This window comes from Schistocerca cancellata, chromosome 5 (genome assembly GCF_023864275.1).
Source record: "Schistocerca cancellata isolate TAMUIC-IGC-003103 chromosome 5, iqSchCanc2.1, whole genome shotgun sequence".
In the NCBI taxonomy this organism is placed as follows: Eukaryota; Metazoa; Arthropoda; class Insecta; order Orthoptera; family Acrididae; genus Schistocerca; species Schistocerca cancellata.
The window spans coordinates 734,289,201-734,309,135 of NC_064630.1; the positions used below are offsets into that span (position 1 = coordinate 734,289,201).

At 38.7% G+C, this 19,935-nt stretch overlaps 1 protein-coding gene across 1 annotated transcript in view; it reads left to right on the plus strand.

The window, feature by feature from the left end:
• Nucleotides 1-15,618, plus strand: part of LOC126187865 (transmembrane protein 241-like) — a 76,007-nt gene extending 60,389 nt beyond the window's left edge. Inside the window, exons 4-5 of the mRNA XM_049929188.1 lie at nt 9,698-9,825; nt 14,472-15,618. Of these exons, the coding sequence (XP_049785145.1) occupies nt 9,698-9,825; nt 14,472-14,814 (471 nt within the window). The 3' untranslated portion in view covers nt 14,815-15,618. The remainder of the gene's footprint in view (nt 1-9,697; nt 9,826-14,471) is intronic.
• Nucleotides 15,619-19,935: the final 4,317 nt, after the last annotated feature.

Below are 19,935 nucleotides of genomic sequence, written 5' to 3' on the forward strand. Positions count from 1 at the left end.
GCCCTATCTCATGCAGTAAAATATGGATTTAGAAATAACTGGATGTGTTTGAAGCCATTGCCCAAGTTCCTTCAGTCCACTCCTCCATGTAGTCACTTATGTGAACCAGAATACTAATTTTGCCTATGGCAGAAAGGTTTTTGAGAGCCCTACCGCTAGTACACTATCATGGAAGGCCAAAAAGTACCATGAGACGGATGAAAAATTATAAATATTGGCGAAGTTAGGCTGATAGCTTTCTGAGCCCAGAGTTGAGTGTTTCTGAATTTAAAAGTCTGAATCAATATGAGCAGTTCACATACTGATTGTAGGCCAGCAGGTCAGCGGGAATCTCATGCTGATATTGTCATTTCGCAGTCAGTGTTTATTGGCAGCACATAATACATTTAGTCTAAGGAGGTGCAGATATTCAGTACTTATTTTGTTGTGTGCTGAACAGATTGGCGAGCAGCCCATTTGTATTTGTTTTCCATGAAGTGATTCATGAAGACAATGGCTAACAGATGCATAATGAGTGTCTCTGGATTGGACTATGGAATTGAATCTGGTTGTTTCCCTTAATCCTCTCTGAGATATAATTAAAGGGAGCCGGAATGGTCCATCTCCTCCATGTTAATTTTAGCAAATAGAAGGAACATTTTTTCTAAAACCGTTAAACATATTGCTCTGAAATTTGGAGTACATGTTCAGTGAATATTTCTCTACAAAGTTATAATGCCATGTTAGGAAATATTTATTGGTTTTTGTTTTACAATTTTTTTTAAACAGATGCTTATTTTTTCTCTAAAATTTTGCACTTTTTCTTCTATATCTCTTGAATTATGCAATATTTTTTAACAATTTATTATAAAAATGAAGGAAAAGAAGAAAACAATGTTGTGTTTAAATTTCAATGGTATACTGTTAGCAGTTTTTGAGAAAATGTTCCTCAAAGATGAAAATTTTAAAGTTACAGGAAATGGCTTGCAAAGTTTTTTAATACATTCCTGTCCCATATGATGGATTATCAGCAGTCTCTTCTTTTTCCAGTGTTGTTTCATTTGCACTGGTCTTTTCTTCCCTTTTGCTGCATGTTGTAGGCTTTTGTCTCTTCTTCCTGCACCTCTTAGTCTCTCTTCATCAATTAGTCGCATTGTGGAAATGGTGTTGTGTCCTGGTTGGAAACCTAAACATTTCAGCACATCACATTTGATAATATTTCCTTCATTATACGTTGCCACTGCATCATACACTCCAAAATGCAACATTTTTATCTGTACAAACACTCTTTTGGGAATCCTAATCCAAATTAAATTATTTACACTTTCATTTGGATTTTGTTTCCCATGTAAACACTTTTCCAATAAACTTGGCTGTGATAAATCTCTGAATATGGGCTTCGTTACATTAATTACAGCATTTGGCAAACTGTTTTCATGGGCATATTCCTTTCCTGATTGGTACTGACACCACGAGTCATCACTTGTGGGGCACAGTGCATGTTGTGGGTGCTCATTTGTTGATGCAGTATAAAAAAAAAATGCCCATGCTGCTCTCCTCATATGCTCAATGCTTCTTGTATTTTGCCTAATTGCACACCCATAATACCTCTGCAATCTATCAATTGCTTCATCTGTCAGTCTTTCTCTTCCTCCAAGGGTCTTACCATCACTAAGCTTCTGGGATCCTAATGTCTACTTAATTTTTGCACAAGTGAGCCCCCATGCGCTTCTGCACATGTCAAGTGCACTCCTGTTTTTTAATGTGAATTTCATTGCCATAAGGTCTGACTTCCTCTACAGCTTTATATCCCTTAGAATCACCATCTCCTAGATAGTTAGTGTATCATACATTACACCATTCCTGTGATCTGGAAAGAACTGCTTCCACTCCCTCTACTTCCATTGCTCCACTCATACTGTGAAAATCTGCTTCACAATTTTCACTATGTTTGTCCTTGGTGTTGCCCTTACATCTACAATGTTTTGAGAGAATAGCAACATCAGTTACTTTGCAACTGTCTCCACTGGTAGCTGCCACAACTCTATTTAGAGATTTATGACCTCCACATTGCCATGATCCATCTAAAGCAACAGTTAAATCTCTACAATTCCCATTATCTGTCACAGCTTCTTCAACTGCTTTCTTCATTGTTGCTTGAGCAATATCTTCAGCAGAAGATCCCACCAATTCATTATAAAATCCAAACTTGGTTGGTGATTTTGGCAAGTTCATAATTCCACATAGCATTGTCCCTGCACACTACCCTTGCTAATGTAACGCAAGCCGTACACTAGCCTAACATTTATGTCATGCACCTTCTTTCCATTATTACCAATAAGAGGAATACTGTTAGAATTAGAAGATGAAACTTCTGCAGCACATTTGTTACACTTCAATAACATTTTACATGCCAAACCAATGTGTGAAGTTATTTTCGATTCCAGTCATCTTTCTTTGCAAATTTGGCATAATACGTTATGTTTCAAAATATTAGAGAGTAAGGAAATGTTAATTATTTCATTCACATCATTACTGTCACTTTCATAGTTCTCAAATTTTTCTTTGTTGTCACAAAGTTTCTTGCTGGAAGAAGTTCTATCACATTCATTTGGAGTAGTTGGTGAAGCAGTCTCAGCAGCATCTCCCTTCGAGACAACAAAAGATTTCTTCTTCCACTCATTGTGCCTTTTCTTAAACACTCTATTGATGGAATGGTGCTTATTTTTACAGCCAGTGAGCGGCACCATCAGAGGTGACACACCAAGTCACTACAACCGTTTACGCGGCACGTCAACTTTGCAGCGATAAATAACACACATAGAATTCACTTAGAAGGGTGAAACTTGATTTGTTTTATTCAGAAAACTCCAAATAATTTTATAATGAAAAAGAAAACAAAAAACACTAATTTTGTCATTTTCATTGTTCCAGCTCCCCTTAAGGATTCTCCTCCCAGTTCCGAGTTAAGCCACGTTTTCACCCTATAATATCTATTCATTTCTTGATGTGTATTCAGATATGAGCAGTTTAATTTCTGATAGTCACCACGATGAAGAGAGAGCATTCTCTTGATACCTCAGCTAATTAAATAATTACACACACACACACACACACACACACACACACACACACACACACACACACACACACACACACAATAGCTATATGACTGACAGTCATTGTTAGGATGATCAGTATTGAGACAGCAGTATATTTGATGGTAGCGAGCTCACTGTGACTGGGTGCCCATGGGATTTGTCCTCTGTAGCAGTACGAGCATCAGGATTTCTGTTGTCACTGTATCAAAGGTTTGCCTATGTATGGTCGTAAACACTGCTGTGTAGGTGAGACTAGTGCTTTGAATGAATTGTGGAAGATGAGTCATTATTTGTTAGTTTAGATTGTAAAAGTAGACAGTTGGATTCGTACATTTTATATTATTTATTGTTTCACTGCTGAATAAAACAGCAGTTTGTGAGCACTGTGGCAAATTTTTTATTGTCAGTGGAAGGAGATGAAGTACTTACAGGGTGTTCCAAAAATGACCGGTATATTTGAAACGGCAATAAAAACTAAACGAGCAGCGATAGAAATACACCGTTTGTTGCAATATGCTTGGGACAACAGTACATTTTCAGGCAGACAGACTTTCGAAATTACGGTAGTTACAATTTTCAACAACAGATGGCGCTGCAAGTGATGTGAAAGATATAGAAGACAACGCAGTCTGTGGGTGCGCCATTCTGTACGTCGTCTTTCTGCTGTAAGCGTGTGCTGTTCACAACGTGCAAGTGTGCTGTAGACAACATGGTTTATTCCTTAGAACAGAGGATTTTTCTGGTGTTGGAATTCCACCGCCTAGAACACAGTGTTGTTGCAACAAGACGAAGTTTTCAACGGAGGTTTAATGTAACCAAAGGACCGAAAAGCGATACAATAAAGGATCTGTTTGAAAAATTTCAACGGACTGGGAACGTGACGGATGAACGTGCTGGAAAGGTAGGGCGACCGCGTATGGCAACCACAGAGGGCAACGCGCGGCTAGTGCAGCAGGTGATCCAACAGCGGCCTCGGGTTTCCGTTTGCCGTGTTGCAGCTGCGGTCCAAATGACGCCAACGTCCACGTATCGTCTCATGCGCCAGAGTTTACACCTCTATCCGTACAAAATTCAAACGCGGCAACCTCTCAGCGCCGCTACCATTGCTGCATGAGAGACATTCGCTAACGATATAGTGCACAGGATTGATGACGGCGATATGCATATGGGCAGCATTTGGTTTACTGACGAAGCTTATTTTTACCTGGACGGCTTCGTCAATAAACAGAACTGGCGCATATGGGGAACCGAAAAGCCCCATGTTGCAGTCCCATCGTCCCTGCATCCTCAAAAAGTACTGGTCTGGGCCGCCATTTCTTCCAAAGGAATCATTGGCCCATTTTTCAGATCCGAAACGATTACTGCATCACGCTATCTGGACATTCTTCGTGAATTTGTGGCGGTACAAACTGCCTTAGACGACACTGCGAACACCTCGTGGTTTATGCAAGATGGTGCCCAGCCACATCGCACGGCCAACGTCTTTAATTTCCTGAATGAATATTTCGATGATCGTGTGATTGCTTTGGGCTATCCGAAACATACAGGAGGTGGCGTGGATTGGCCTCCCTATTCGCCAGACATGAACCCCTGTGACTTCTTTCTGTGGGGACACTTGAAAGACCAGGTGTACCGCCAGAATCCAGAAACAATTGAACAGCTGAAGCAGTACATCTCATCTGCATGTGAAGCCATTCTGCCAGACACGTTGTCAAAGGTTTCGGGTAATTTCATTCAGAGACTACGCCATATTATTGCTACGCATGGTGGATATGTGGAAAATATCGTAGTATAGAGTTTCCCAGACCGCAGCACCATCTGTTGTTGAAAATTGTAACTACTGTAATTTCGAAAGTTTGTCTGCCTGAAAATGTACTGTTGTCCCAAGCATATTGCAACAAACGGTGTATTTCTATCGCTGCTCGTTTAGTTTTTATTGCCGTTTCAAATATACCGGTCATTTTTGAAACACCCTGTATTAAGTGTGTTGTGATTCAGTCAGACCTTAACGTACTTTAGATAATGTAACAAACAATTACACATAACAATGATTTGGATTTTAAAAATCCAACTACTTAAACAATTTTTTTTATTCAAGAGACAGTACACCACAGAATTTTATGAAGGAGTGATAGGTTAGTGGATTTGGAAAATAATTTAAACCAAATGTTGTATGTTGTAAGGTTACATAGAGAGTAGTGAAAAAATGACAAAATAGTGTGCCGGATGACTGTAACTGATTATATTTATCAGACAATGAAGAAATTGAGCAGGATATTGTAGGCTGAAACCATTTTAGATTTTCAACTGATCATAACCTTTTAAGACCAAAAGTAAAAATTGACACAAAAATCAAAAGAAGCAACCATATTAGGCAGAGAATCAGAAATGTTGATTAAGAGAATTCACTTAATAGTGAAACACACTATATCAAATTCAGCAACAAGTTCAGCATCTTGGAAAATTAAGATTATGTGGACATAAATGAAGAGGATAAGTGTTTAACAAAGTTATTTAAAAAATACCAAAAAATGTTGCAAATACTGCATGAAGAAGGCAAAAGAAAAGCATCTTAGATAGAAAGAGGAAACTGTGAAAAACTGAGAATTATGAGCAAACAATAAAGAAAAATATACAGGGTGTCTCAAAAGAAAGTTTGTAATTGAAGAGCTCTCTGTGCATGCATAGCAAATCGGAGCAGAGTTGGATGTACATTCATTGTTTGCTTGGCCTTTAGGAATTAATAAATGTGGAGTGCTTCTCAGGGGCATACTGCATATTCTGAGTATGAGAATTTTATAAAAATGGTGATTTGGTGACTAGCATGGAGGAAATTTTGCAGTGATTGTGGATTGCAGACTGTAAATGATGTTCCAAGTGTTCCCCTTATTTGGAAATGGATAAAAACGTTTGAGGAGACTAGTTCAACACTGACCAAACTGAAAATTGGGTGCCCAAGGTTATCAAGAGCGACTGAATCCGTGGAGAGTGAAAATTGATCTGTTCATGACAATCCTAACTTCCCCATTTGCATCTGTGCAGGTTCTTTAAATGTGCATAGATCATCAAAACACCAAATTCTGCAAAAAGACCTTAAACTGCATCTTTACAATATCCAGTTGGTGCAAGAATTAAAGCTTCAGGTAGCCAGACATATAGACAGCAGTTCATTAACGATGTGACTGAGTGTCCTTCATTTAACAACATTTCGTTTTCTGATGATACTCATTTTCAGCTGAACAGTCATGTCAATAAGCAAAACTGCCATTACTGAAGTGCAATGAATTCTAAACAGAAGCACTTGAACCCCTTCATTCACCAAAAGTTACTGTTTGGGCTGCGATGTCAGCTCAAGGAGTAATTGGGACAGTCTTTTTCGACAACAAGAGTGGTCGTGTAGTTACAGGGAATTCAGAACATTATGTGATGATGTTAAATGTCTTTTTGGTGCCTGAATTGTAAAACTTTGTCAGCTAAAACCAAAGAATATGGTTTCAGCAAGATGGAGCCAGAGCACACTTGTCAAATGTGTCTATACTACGGGTTCGTGGAATTTCCCCTGGCAAACTGATCTTCTGGAGGAGTGACATAAACTGGTCCTTCACATTCCAGATTTGAGCCCCATCAGTTTTTTGTTATGGGGATATGTCAAATCTAAAGTGCATTTCAATAATCCAACTTCTTTGGAGCAACTGAAAGAAAATATCCGCAGTGAAGCCGCCATGCAAAATTTTGTTCATCATTTAAATGAGTGCCATAGGCTTGCAGGATTCCATTTAAATTCCATTATGTTTGAGGACTAAATCCCTAAACTGTAAATGTCAAAAATACGTGAAGATTTTGTGGACAGACTTCAGCCTCTATTTTGTTTTGACACATCAGATATAAACTTTCTTTTGAGACACCGTATAGAATAGGCTGAGTTAATAGAAATACTTGGAAATGGTGTTGAAAGGATGTCTGAAGGTACAGTTACAGTCTGATAAAAGAAAAAAGTGTAAACAAAAAGGAGTATGAAGGAAACAACCCCATAACTTATGGTGGGTAGAAATGACATTTCATTGGATAAGATGAAAAATGGCACAGTAACTTATGGTGGAGGGAAAATTGTTAGAAGCATTTGATGACTTCTGTAAATGTTTGGGTAGTTTGAGATGAATCCGAAGCAATTAGTTTGTAATGAAAGTAGTGACTGTCAGGAAGTGATGTCTAGGTGAGGTGTATAAAATGAGTTGCAGTTTGTAGAAAGGCAAGGTATGTAGAATTGATGATATTTCAGTAGAAATGTTCAAATTTTTACTTAATATTCATAAAAGCTGGAGTAGTTTTTGAGTCAGTTTCAACATAGTCTGTGCAAATGGCCCTTGAGACATGGCATTCATTTATTCGACTCTCTTTGTCAGAAAAGTTCCATGACAGGCTTTTTTCTGAGTTTTCAATACTAAAAAGGAACAAATGTTTTTATGTTACCTGGTATGTTATGCTTGAAATGACCTTGGCCATGTTTCCGCACAAACTCACTGTGTGGCAGGGCTGTGCTTAGTAACATGTTGTTTGGGTTCTTGGTGCTTTAGTCACAGTGACACAATTGATGCTGATTGTGAGCAAGACGTGAACATTAAGTTCTGCGTTAAGCTTGGTAAAATGCCTAATGAAATGTGGACAATGATTAAGTAAGCATATGCAGGTGAGGCACTTTCAAGAAGTTGTGTTTTTGAGTAGCACAAAAGTTTCACGAAAGGAGAGATATAGTGCAAAATGAGTCCAGAGCTGGCCACCCATCTACAGCACATACCGATGCAAATGTGGAGCATGTAAAGCAGTTATTGCAAGAAGACCATCATGTAATTGTGCATGCAGTATCAGAAGAACTTAATTTGATTCATCATTTGTGTCATAAGATTTTACGCTAAGATTTAGGGAAATGGAAAATTAGTGCAGAACTCATCCCTCGCTTACTAACAGATGAACGGAAAGAGGAAAGACAAAGAATTTTTGCTAAACTTTAGGATAGAGCTAGACATGATCCATAGTTTTCCAGAGATTGTTGCTGGGGATGAAAGCTGGTGTTACTAGTATCCCCTCAATGAAACGTCAAAAGTGCTGAATGTGGAGTCCTGTATCACCAGTCTCAAAAAAAGTCTAACAACAACCTTTGAGAGCAAAGGCAATGTTGATCAGATTCTTTGCTAGTAAAGGATTAGTTCACCAGAAGTATGTTCCTCCAGCTCAAACAGTGAATCGAACTCTTTACATCGAAGTCTTGAAATGTTTGTGACAAGCAATTCAGCATTACCACCCTAGTTTTTGGCATTCTCCGTACTAGTTCTTAGTGCATGACAATTCAAGACCCCCATACTGCTTTATCTATTACCAATTATCTGGCCAAACATTTTGTTGTTGCCATCTCTCATCCGCCATATTTGCCCAACCTCTTGTCTTACAATTTTTTTCCTTGTTTTGCGAGTGAAAAGTTGACTGAAAGGAAAGCTTCATCAAGATATCACAGACATCTAACAAGCTGTAACAAATGAGCTTACAAACATCACAGTTGAAAATTTGCTGATTGCTTCCAAGACCTCCAGAAACATCTCAAACTGTGTAGAGATAGCTAAGGGACTACATTGATAGTAGCTAGGATCATTACTTGGCAAGTGCAGTTTTCTGCTTTAAAAAAATTTAAAAAAAGTAATAGCTTTCGGAATGATCCTTTTCTGAGTGATAGTAAAATACACACAGTTAATTCAGGGGTGTAGGCCTGTGTGTGCGTGCTTGCTTATAGTGCAGATAAACTTAGTAAAGCAAATTTGAAAGCATCCCTGAAAATCAGTTATATTAAGCCACAAATGTATAAAACCATCACATAGAAGAGAACGAAGTCAATAGACGGACCAGATGGACCTGTTCTTGCAGCTGGGACCACAGAAGCCAAAAAAAGAAAAAAAAACAGATATAAAAAATAAATAAATAGAAGAGTAAAAAACCACTTAGTGTGTTTTTTGTGTGCTACATAGTTCTTAAAAACAAGTTTTGTCTTTAGCTAGTTATGCCTGTTTTGATTTGTAGTAATTGTGAGACATAACTTGTAATGAAAGAGAAAAAAAGAAATTGACAGCTGAGACTTACTTATCAGTAATTATTAATAGCAATCAAAGAAATAAAAATAAAACAAATAAATGGGTAGGTGGACAAGCAGGGCAACATGAAAGTACTGAATGCTGAAATTAAAGTAGCAGCACCTCCTGCCCCCCTTCCCCCACACACAAACACAGCAGTGGATTGCCGAATTGATGATAGAGATTGTGGAAGACTGTTTTGTATCATCTTCTGTCAATTTAAGTGGAATGCTTACATGGCTCAGAATAGTTGCTTTTATTATTTTCTCTTATTTCTTACTTAAACATTTAAAGAGGAAGATATAATCTGTAGGAAAGTTAATTTCTTAACTTGTGGTAAAAGAAATCAGCACAAAAATGGATTTATGTCAAAGAAACAGAACTGCAAATGACTGTGTGACAATTTTATTGCTGATATATACTATTAAATATTAATTTCAATTTGTTGTCGTCAACAGTTTGTTCCATTTTATTGCAGTATTCAAAATCATACCTGGACAGTTTGCAGATTCGGGATACACCTGGCTGTTGGCACATGTTGTTTTCATAACAGCTCAAATTCTGCATGGCAGGATAACTGACAGTCACTACACAGAGACAGATAAGCTGTATTATAGCAACATTTTTAGGTAAGTTTATTTGTGTCACTGCTGTAACCTTTATATACAGGGTGTTTATAAATGAATATCGGGGTTTTAGCGCTTTATAATATTTATTATGTTCAATGTGAGCACCATTTGTCACATGGCATACATCAAGTCTATAGGCGAGTTCTTCCCAAACATTGATAAGTGTGTCTTCAGTGATTGTAGCAACAGCTGCTTCAATCCAGTTTCTTAATTCAGGTAGGTCTGCTGGTAGCAGAGGCACTTACACACGATCCTTGATGAAGCCCCAAAGGAAAAAATCGCATGGCGTTAGGTCGGGTGAACGTGAAGGCCATGCAAAGCAAGCCCTGTAATTGGGCCCCTTGCGACCTATCCAGTGCTTGGGCTATAGACTTGATGTGTGCCCTGTGACAAATGGTGCTCACAGTGAACATTTATAAGGTTGTTGGTAAAACTGTTTGAGTTGCTCTTTCATTTGACACATCATTTATAATTGTAAGTTTAATGTAATAAATATTGTAAAGTGTTAAAACCCTGATATTCATTTATAAATACCCTGTATATAGTCAGTTCTATAGAGTATTATGAAATATATTTTTAGAAAACAACATAATGATATATAAGTAATGTCTGTAAAAATATGAATTCCTTGTACATGGGAGACATGATCCTAGACAATAATGATCAGGACTAATGATGTCATTCCAGTTTAGGCTCTTTCCTGTTTTTTTAAATTATTTTTCTGTGCACTGTATTGATCCTATGAATAAGTACTCAGGAAATTCAATCCCAAATTGTAACTTATTATTATTTCTTGCTTTCCTAATCAAGGGCTAGCATTAAATTTTCCACATATACAAAAATTCTGTTTCCGTTTCATATATTTTGTTTTTCCTATGAAGCAACTGTTTTATACTTTCTGTAAGGTCAAATGTGTTTGTCTGGGTATCTCATTCTCTTCCTCTCAAACAAGGAAGTGACCACTTACAGACAAAGAAAAGTAAAGTTATCTTGTTCATTGGTAAACTGGGATATTTATTGTTAAACTTTGCCTTTTAGAGATTTTAAAGTTTTATACCACAGTTGGGGCAGATCTCCACCTTGGCTCTTAAAGAGACCAAGAACTATTTTAGACATGACAAACTTTAAGAAAGGTTGCACTCCAGATTTAACATTTAAATCTGTGTTTTATAACATTTTAGAAAGACATCATTGTTTTAAAGCAGTGTACACTGATGGTTCAAAACAGAGGACTGCCTTGGTTGTTCAGTATTGTTCCCCAATTGTTTCTTCAAGATTCACCTTCCATTTAACACAGAGCTCCATACAGTTGTAAAGGTACTGGAGTGGAATGAAGTGTGTGCAGAGGGCTGACCGCTGGTGGCCGAGCGGTTCTAGGCGCTTCAGTCTGGAACCGCGCGACTGCTATGGTCGCAAGTTCGAATCCTGCCTCGGGCATGGATGTGTGTGATGTCCTTAGGTTAGTTAGGTTTAAGTAGTTCTAAGTTCTAGGGGACTGATGACCTCAGATGTTAAGTCCCATAGTGCTCTGAGCTATTTGAACCATTTTGTCTTCAGAGCAAAAAAACATCTTGTCAGCTCTGATTCCCTTAGTGCCTTACAACCACTGCAATAAATGTTCCTAGCAGAGAACATGATACAAACCATTCAGGACAATCTGTTCGCTATCTAGCAGCAAGGGAAGCATTTATCATTCTGCTGCATACCTCGGCATGTGGGAATTTGAAGCAATGGGCAAGCAGTTCAAACTGCCTTGGTGGTCTGCAGGAAACATTGTGTAATACAATAAGTCATTCTGTACAGACTGTTATTTTGCTGGTGTGTCAGAGAGCCATGTAAGTGTGGAAGATGGAATGGCTGGCAATGAGGAACAGTAAGCTGTGGTTGGTGAAGCCAGCTATTTGACTGTGGCATTCCTCAGACCGGTCAGTCTGGTGGGTCTATAGTGGGCATTGACCCCTAATAATACCATAAAACTCTGGTGAGAGGTCATCTCCTGTGCCTCCCCCCCCCCCCCCCCTTTCTTTCTTGTCTATAATGTCTGTGGCTTGCAAAACACCATATACCACGTTTTAACTAACTGAATTTTACGTTGTAATGAGAGGGAGGGAGGGTGGTGTGTGTGTGTGTGTGTGTGTGTGTGTGTGTGTGTGTGTGTGTGTGTGTGTGTGTGTACGTGCGTGCGTGAGAGAGTAAGTTTAAGGCATTTTTGTAATTTTTTTTCTTTACTGTAGTTAAAATATAATTATTGTATGACTGTTATCCACACTTGTCTCATACAATTTTACTATGGGCACTAAACTGTTAAATTCATGGTATCAGTTACACAAAGATTTGTGAGGCTTATTGGGATGATTGAGGTCTCAGCTGAATGACGGGAGCTTTAATCCTATCTGATACAGATCCCATACTGCACAGCAGGACTCAGAAGATCATGGACAAGCTAATCTTCCATCATCATGATTTGAGTTCCAAAGTGTATAGCCTAACATTATTAATGGAAGTGATCATTTAAACCTGTAGTAATAAATAACTGTTACCAAAGCACAATGTAGGAAACCTGAGTTTCCAATAGCTAATCCCTAATTTTAACAGAAAGGCAGGGAAAATACTTAAATTTCCTGTACCAAGTTTAGCCAAGAGGGTAGATGTATTGCATAATCTGTGATAAAATCATGTTACTCTAGCAGCTGCAGTGGTTAGTTGATTTGATTTGTGTGTGTGTGTGTGTGTGTGTGTGTTTTGTTTCTCTGTATAAGAGCACATTAATCTCTAAAATTATCTAAATGTCTTGCAGTTAATACTCAGTACTTTGTGATTTGTTATGATACAATTATGGTATGAACTGAGCCAGATAGTGACATGTAACAGGTAACCTGAGATGCTGGTATAGAAGAGTATTAAAGTTGAACCAGTGTAGTATTAATGAAATGGCAGTGTACATATGCAATTCTCCCAACAGTGGAACATCAATTTATAGAACAGGGAAGTTTTGAAAGTGAGGTCGTACATGGGAAAAAATTATTGTGCAAGCAGGGATTTTATTAGAGAACTGCTTCAATTGCAACCTGTGGTCAGTGTGTCTGGTACCAGATGGTAAATATCTCAAGGATTTTCATATGCTGTGACTTGCCTGGTATATTTAGAATGCCATTAACCTATTCTTTTGTACACACTCTCGGCTGGAGGACTGATGATGACTGTAGTTGTGGTAGATGACTAAGAACTGCAAGTTCAATGTACCTACTTTGTCTCAGCAACAATAGGAAATGGAACTGGCCAGAGATGTTGTGTCTTCCCTTGCATGCTGTTGGATTCCTTAGTGGATACAAGAGTGAGGAACAGATGCTGTTTACGAACAGAGAATTCTGATATTAATTTATTCTACATCTGATATTAACTAGTAAAAATAATACATAACTTTGTTGCTGTATTTGCAACATCAGTTGCTAACAGTAGATCTGAATGTAGAAATATATACAGATGCAAGAGATTTATAATTCTGTCACTCATCAATAGAATGTCTATTCAGAAGATGCCTGGCCACTATGAAAGTCTGTAAATAACAGACATACAAAATGGGGTCAGTGCATAAATGTGTAAATTTAAGTACATCTGCTGCTGGATATCCAGAGAGGGGATGCTTGCATCTCATTGGCAGCATTGGCGTAATTGTTCATGGCAGCACCCTCATGCCATGATGGCAGCTGTAGGAATCAGGTGGCGTAACTGGGCAACCCGTGTATTTGAAAGTGTGGCTAACTGAATGGCAGCCAATATCGATTTGAAGACTTACATTAACTGTTTATGTAGAATAGGGAATAGGAGAGCAACAGTTTTTAGCACAAGAGGAACTAGTGTGATACTTCAGAATAATTTTTATTTGAAAGAGATTATGAAACTTATATGTTTTATCATAGCTGTCAATGTTGGAAGCAATGTGCATGGTGGGCCAAAGATTTTGTGACTAGTCTTCACACTGCATAAAGAATGAAAATCAAATGAGCTCTTGAGAGTTAATCATCAAGCCTTGTGGAATTTAGTAGCTGTTAGGTATTGAATCACACAATAAATTACAAGCGTGTTATTTCTAGAAATGCCTTTACAAGTGTGTGCGGCTTCCCTTCCCCCCCCCCCCCCCCCCCCCCCTCCACACACACACACACTCACACCTGCATGCGAGGGTGTACTGCTTGCAGATGTTACACTTCCCTGTTCACAAGATGTCTGGAAGTTGGCGTCTCTTGTCGTCATGTCTCAGGCTTTTCAGGGCTAGGAAGACAAATGGTAACTTTCCACAGTAAGGATACTAGCACTGTAAATCTTGAAATAATGGGATTTGTGGCTTGTATCACTGCATGTCGATCTTCCTGTAGAAAATTTTATACTATATAATTTTGTGTACTTAATGCTGGATAAATACTGCAACATTGTGTTTAAACATTCTGTTGCACATGCCATACTCATGTGGCTTAAACACTGGATACACTGGATATACAGCAGCAGAGTACAGCTGTCATTGTAGTCATAGGGCATGGTTTTATGTCTGTACATTAATTTTTATTGTACTCTTATAAGCATACTGTTGTTAATTTGGAACTTCAGTGATGAACAGATAATGAATATATTGTATTTGTGTATTTCAGTGTTGTCGTGTTGGCCCCTGCAAGCTTTTACTTGGAGGAGGCATTCTCCGTGTTGCACTTCCGCCACAGGCGGCAGATAAGATTCTATATTGGTTGTCTGTGCAGCGGAGTGCTGGGAACATGTCTGCAGCTATGGGCTCCACAGACAAGGGCCGCTCCACAGGCTAATGCTGTGGCACGTATGGTTGCCTGCTTGTTAGCAGTGCCTGTATTTGGACGTCATAGTCCCGACTGGCAGACTGTGTCTGGAGTCGCAGTGATAGGTCTCGTTTGTGCAACCATTGTACCATCTTTAGATGAAGTGGAACCAAAAGAGAAACATACAGATTTACTATCAGTATGATTGTCAAGAGGCTGATATTGCCACAGATAGAAAACTGCATTTATTGTAATTTGACCATAGATGAATTTTTTATTTTTTTATTTTTCTGTAAGCAGAAATAAGTCAAGACTTCTGCAAAAGAACTGACAAAGACATTTTTTCTATATTTCAGTGCTCAATTATAAGTGCTTGCTTATTGTATTAGGGACTATGTTTGTTAATATTGATTTTTTTGTACATTGTGGTGCTGGAAGGCAAAACTTCAGATTATGACAAATGGAAATCATGTACCTTATTATGAGAAATTGGAATTATGCACCTTACATTTGAGAGAAAAGTCTCCTTTCATTTGAAACTTGCACATTCCTCATCCAAGCAAAACTGTTTCCTGCTAGGATTTTGCTATTTTGACTAATGCATATCTCATTTTGCATTGAGTGTGGTAGGAAACTTGTATGTTGTTTATCACTGAGTACCGTTTTACTCTATTGCTTCTTATCAGACTTATGACAGTTATTGAAATCACAAGAATGGCTTCCTTTTTTATAGATGTATATGTTCCCATAGGTTAAGAAATGCAAGTTTTCATTGTAATGTTCAGAAATGCCTGTTTTGGTTTTTTTATCTGTAAAAGTGAATGTAACCTATGTTAATGAAACTGCTATTTTAGCTGAACTTCACTTTCCTGACGCGTAAGAAAAATCAGTAATTCGTATTCCTGCAGTGGAGTTAACCTATTTCAGAATGCCAGAGATATTTGCATGCACACACCCATGCACACGTGCGCATGCACACAGATGCTCGCATGCCCCCCCTCCCCCCACCCCCCCCTCACACATACACACACACACACACACACACACACACACACACACACACACACACTAAAAAAGTGATTGTCTTCTGGTTCTCTAGTTAGTTTAATTACAATATTGTAACCAAGACATTTTCAAAGTGGTTACGTTAGAGCCTGCACCTTGGTATGTATCAAGTGATAAAAATGTCCTAAGAAACCAGTGTGTGCCAACATTTTGAAGCCCTGCCTTATTGGCTTGTTTTGAATATATTGTCAAAGACTGCTGTGTCCTTTGAAAGCTGTAATTTCTTTTTCAGTAGACTGATTCCAATAAGGAAATAACGACCAAACTGTTGAGAACCTAGTAAGTGAATGTAAATTTTCCATAACTTAGAAAAAAGAAAAAAAAATCAGTAAGGTTGCCTAGGAAATTGTGTTGATTTTTTAAAAAGTAGTTTCATGCTGTTACTTGGACAACCAGATTGTATTTATCTTTGTTTGTGAATGACATCTCACATTAGGTGTTTGAACAAAGTCTAATTTGCAACTACATGCCTGAAAACTGCTCTTGTTCAATTACAGGAATGCCAACAAATGTTGCTCTATTTCCAAGCTCGATAAATACTAGTTTGTTGAAGAGAGAGTTTCATCATTTCAGTGTATCATAAGGTATTTAAAATACTCCAAACCAGGAGGATTTCTTGAGGATCAACTGCTGGAAGCTCCACAAAAGACTGACTTTCTGCAATAAAGTCCCCATTAATCCATGACATCGCTATACATTATAGGGCATCCTCAAGATTTACTGACTCAAAAATATCTTGCATTTGCAGCATCTCAGGAGTAGAAGTAGCATCTGGGGAAATTTCTATCATTTGTAAGAATTTTCAGGTTGAGAGAAGTCACGTTCACTTGTATTATTTAAAATCTGTAATCTCATCTACAGTTAACTCAAACTGAAAGGAAACGTGGATATTGTAGAGACAAACATTCCTGAAGTTACCTAGCCTTAAATGCTCATTGTTATGTGGATGAAAAAAAGTTCAGTTCTGTATTTTATATGTATTTAAATATACTGAAATAATTTGTTCACTGCTTCTTATTTGGGGTGAAATTATTTAACATGTACTGATGAAAAACACATTTTCCTTGTAACAAAGGATCTCTCATATCTTTTGTGACAAAGTGGCTGCCAAATTCTGTCCTAGTGTTCTTAAGACATTCTGAGCAAGGCCAAAGTTAAGACTTTTGGACTAGGTCCACTATTCCTCACAGAATGTACTGCGTGACATATATAAATGTGTAGCAGTGGAGGTTGGCGAACTAGCCCAAGTTGAAGGGTAGTTAAATGCCTGGAAAGCAGACATTACATAAATGTATCTTAGCATACTAGAGGGAATATTTGTAATTCTATTATGAGGAAAATAACTGTGAAGAACTGTAAGAATTATTCTTTTTGAACTTTGTTTTATGAATAATAATAATAATAATAAGTAATGTATTTTATTGCATGTTTAAATTATTGATAATGCCTTTTAACTTGTCCTTACCTCTGTGTCATGAAAGCACTTTCAAGCAGTAATATGTTTTACATGAAGACTATAGGTTACTAGTTGCAGTGTAAGGTTATAAGTGAGAAGAAAATTGCCCTAAGTATAGGAACAGGAACACTGATGATGCAAAAAGGGAATGATGGGCAGACTAAATAAGCTGCTCATAATCTGTTAATGTTAATGGCTGGTTAAATGAATGTTTATTTAGTTTTAAGGAGAAAAACATTATGCATTTGCTCCTAATATATATTCAACCATTGCATTATGTGTGCATCAAAAACTTTACAATGTAAGGGGAACAGAATGTCCATTGATGTAACTTTGCAGAGTGAGGATGAAGGTGATGGCATTGTTAGTTTCTTGAATGTTAAGAATGCCTGACAGATTCCAAACCAACAACCTCCTTCCTAGATGTCATGACCAGCTATATCCTCACCCACAATTACTTCTCCTTTGAAGTCATTACCTACAAAGAAATACTGGGTATGGCTATGGGCATCTCCGTGGCACCATCCTATGCCAACCTATTCGTGAGCCATCTAGAGCAATCCTTCCTAAAAACCCAGAATCCTAAGCCCCTCACCTGGTTCAGATTAATTGATGGCATTTTTGCGATCTGGATCGAGGGTGAGGACACCCTATCCATTTTGCTCCAGAGCCTCAACAGCATATCCCCCGTTTGCTTCACCTGGTCCCCCTCAACCCAACAAGCCACCTTACTAGATGTTGACATCCATCTGTAAGATGGCTACATCAGTACCTCAGTACATATCTAACCTACTAACCACCAGCAATACCTCCACTTTGACAGCCGCCACCCATTCTATACCAAGAAGCCTGGCCACCTGTGATTGTCGCATTTGCAGTGACGAGTGGTCCCTCTTAAAATACACCAAGGGTCTCACTGAAGCCTTCACAGACCATAATTATCCTCCCAGCCTTGTACAGAAATAAATCTCCTGTGTCTTATCTTTCCAGTCTTCCACCACCTCCCAAAGTCCCACCGTCCGGCCACAGAGGAGCATTCCCCTCGTAACTCAGTACCGTTTAGGACTGGAGCAACTGAATTACATTCTCTGCCAGGATTTCGACTACCTCTCGTCGTGCCCTGAAATGAGAAATGTTCTGCCCACTATCCTTCCCACCTCTCCCACAGTGGCATTCCGCATCCACCAAACCTACACAATATATTCGTCCATCCTTACACAACCCCTGCTTCCAGCTCTATACCTCGTGGCTCATACCCCTGTAATAGACCTAGATGCAAGACCTGTCCCATACATCCTCCTCCCACCACCACCACCACCACCACCTACTCCAGTCTGGTCACTAAAATAACCTATCCCGTCCAAGGCAGGGCTACCTGGAAAACCAGTCGTGTGATCTACAAGCTAAGCTGCAACTACTGTGCTGCATTCTATGTGGGCATGACAACCAACAAGCTGTCTGTCTGCATGAGTGGCCACTGACAAACTGTGGCCAATAAACAAGTGGACTACCCTGTTGCTGAACACGCTGCCAAACATGACATCCTTCATATCAGTGACTGCTTCACAGCCTGTGCATTATGGATCCTTCCCACCAACACCAGATTTTCTGAATTGTGCTGGTGGGAACTTTCTCTGCAATACATCCTACGGTCCCGTAACCCTCTTGGCCTCAACCTTCGTTAGTCACTGTCCTCACCCATCCAGCCCCTTCCCTGTTCCCATTCCAGCACTACACAGCCATCATTCCACCATCACATGCCTGCAGTGTGGTTGCAGTTGCCTGAGACTGCAGGTGTGTGTGTGTGTGTGTGTGTGTGTGTGTGTGTGTGTGTGTGTGTGTGTGTGTGTGTTTTGATGAAGGCCTTATTGCCCAAAAGCTTTATTTGTGACAATCTTTCTGTTGTGCCTACCTGCAACTCGACATCTCTGCTATATGGTGAGTAGCAACTTTCCTTTTCGTAATATTGTTGGCTGTTGATGTATGGGATAGCTCCCATCAGTTTCCAACAATTGCTCTCGTGTACTGTGTTGAAGTTTATGGCAACTGTGAACACTCAGTTTGTGGTCTGCAGCAAGTTTCTCAGCTTTAATCACAATTGTTACCTGTTTACAAGTTTGGTACAGGATGTACATAAATCTGTTTAATTTCATCTAGTGTTTATATGGTGCTTCTGCATGCAAAGTTGGAAGTGAGTAAGTGAATGGTATCGAATTACAGGCTGGAATAATTTCAGAACCAAATATGAAATGATCCAGAATTCTTAAATTTCTATCATAGCTACAAAAAGATCTATAGGAAGGTGCTTATTGCTGCAAAAAAGTCATTTAATGACAAAATAATAAATAAAGCAGAGAATCAAGATGGCCACTGAATGGGATCACAGGTATTTTCTTCGTCCACTAAAAGAACTTCTTTAAGAGGAAATACTGTCAAATTTAAATTTTCTTTGTTTTGTATACTTGCTGTAGTGTCTGTTCTTGTCACACAACTAAATATTAGCATCCCAGCAACTTGTTCTTTAGCAGAAGTCCTGATAATCGTGATATAAACCAAAATTTTGCATGACATAACCCGAAATTTTGCATGACATAAACAATAAAATCTTGGTTGTATCTGATCCTCCATTCCCCTATATCTGCATCCAGAACCGGACCAAAGGTCTTCTGAAGCACTTTTCTCTAAAAAACAAGGAGCTTATGGAAGTCCTGTTTCCGGAAACTCCACATCTCACAGCTGTATAGACTAACAGGCTAGATCAGGGTTTTGTACAGTCGAATCTTGAACTGTCTGGAGAGATATCTG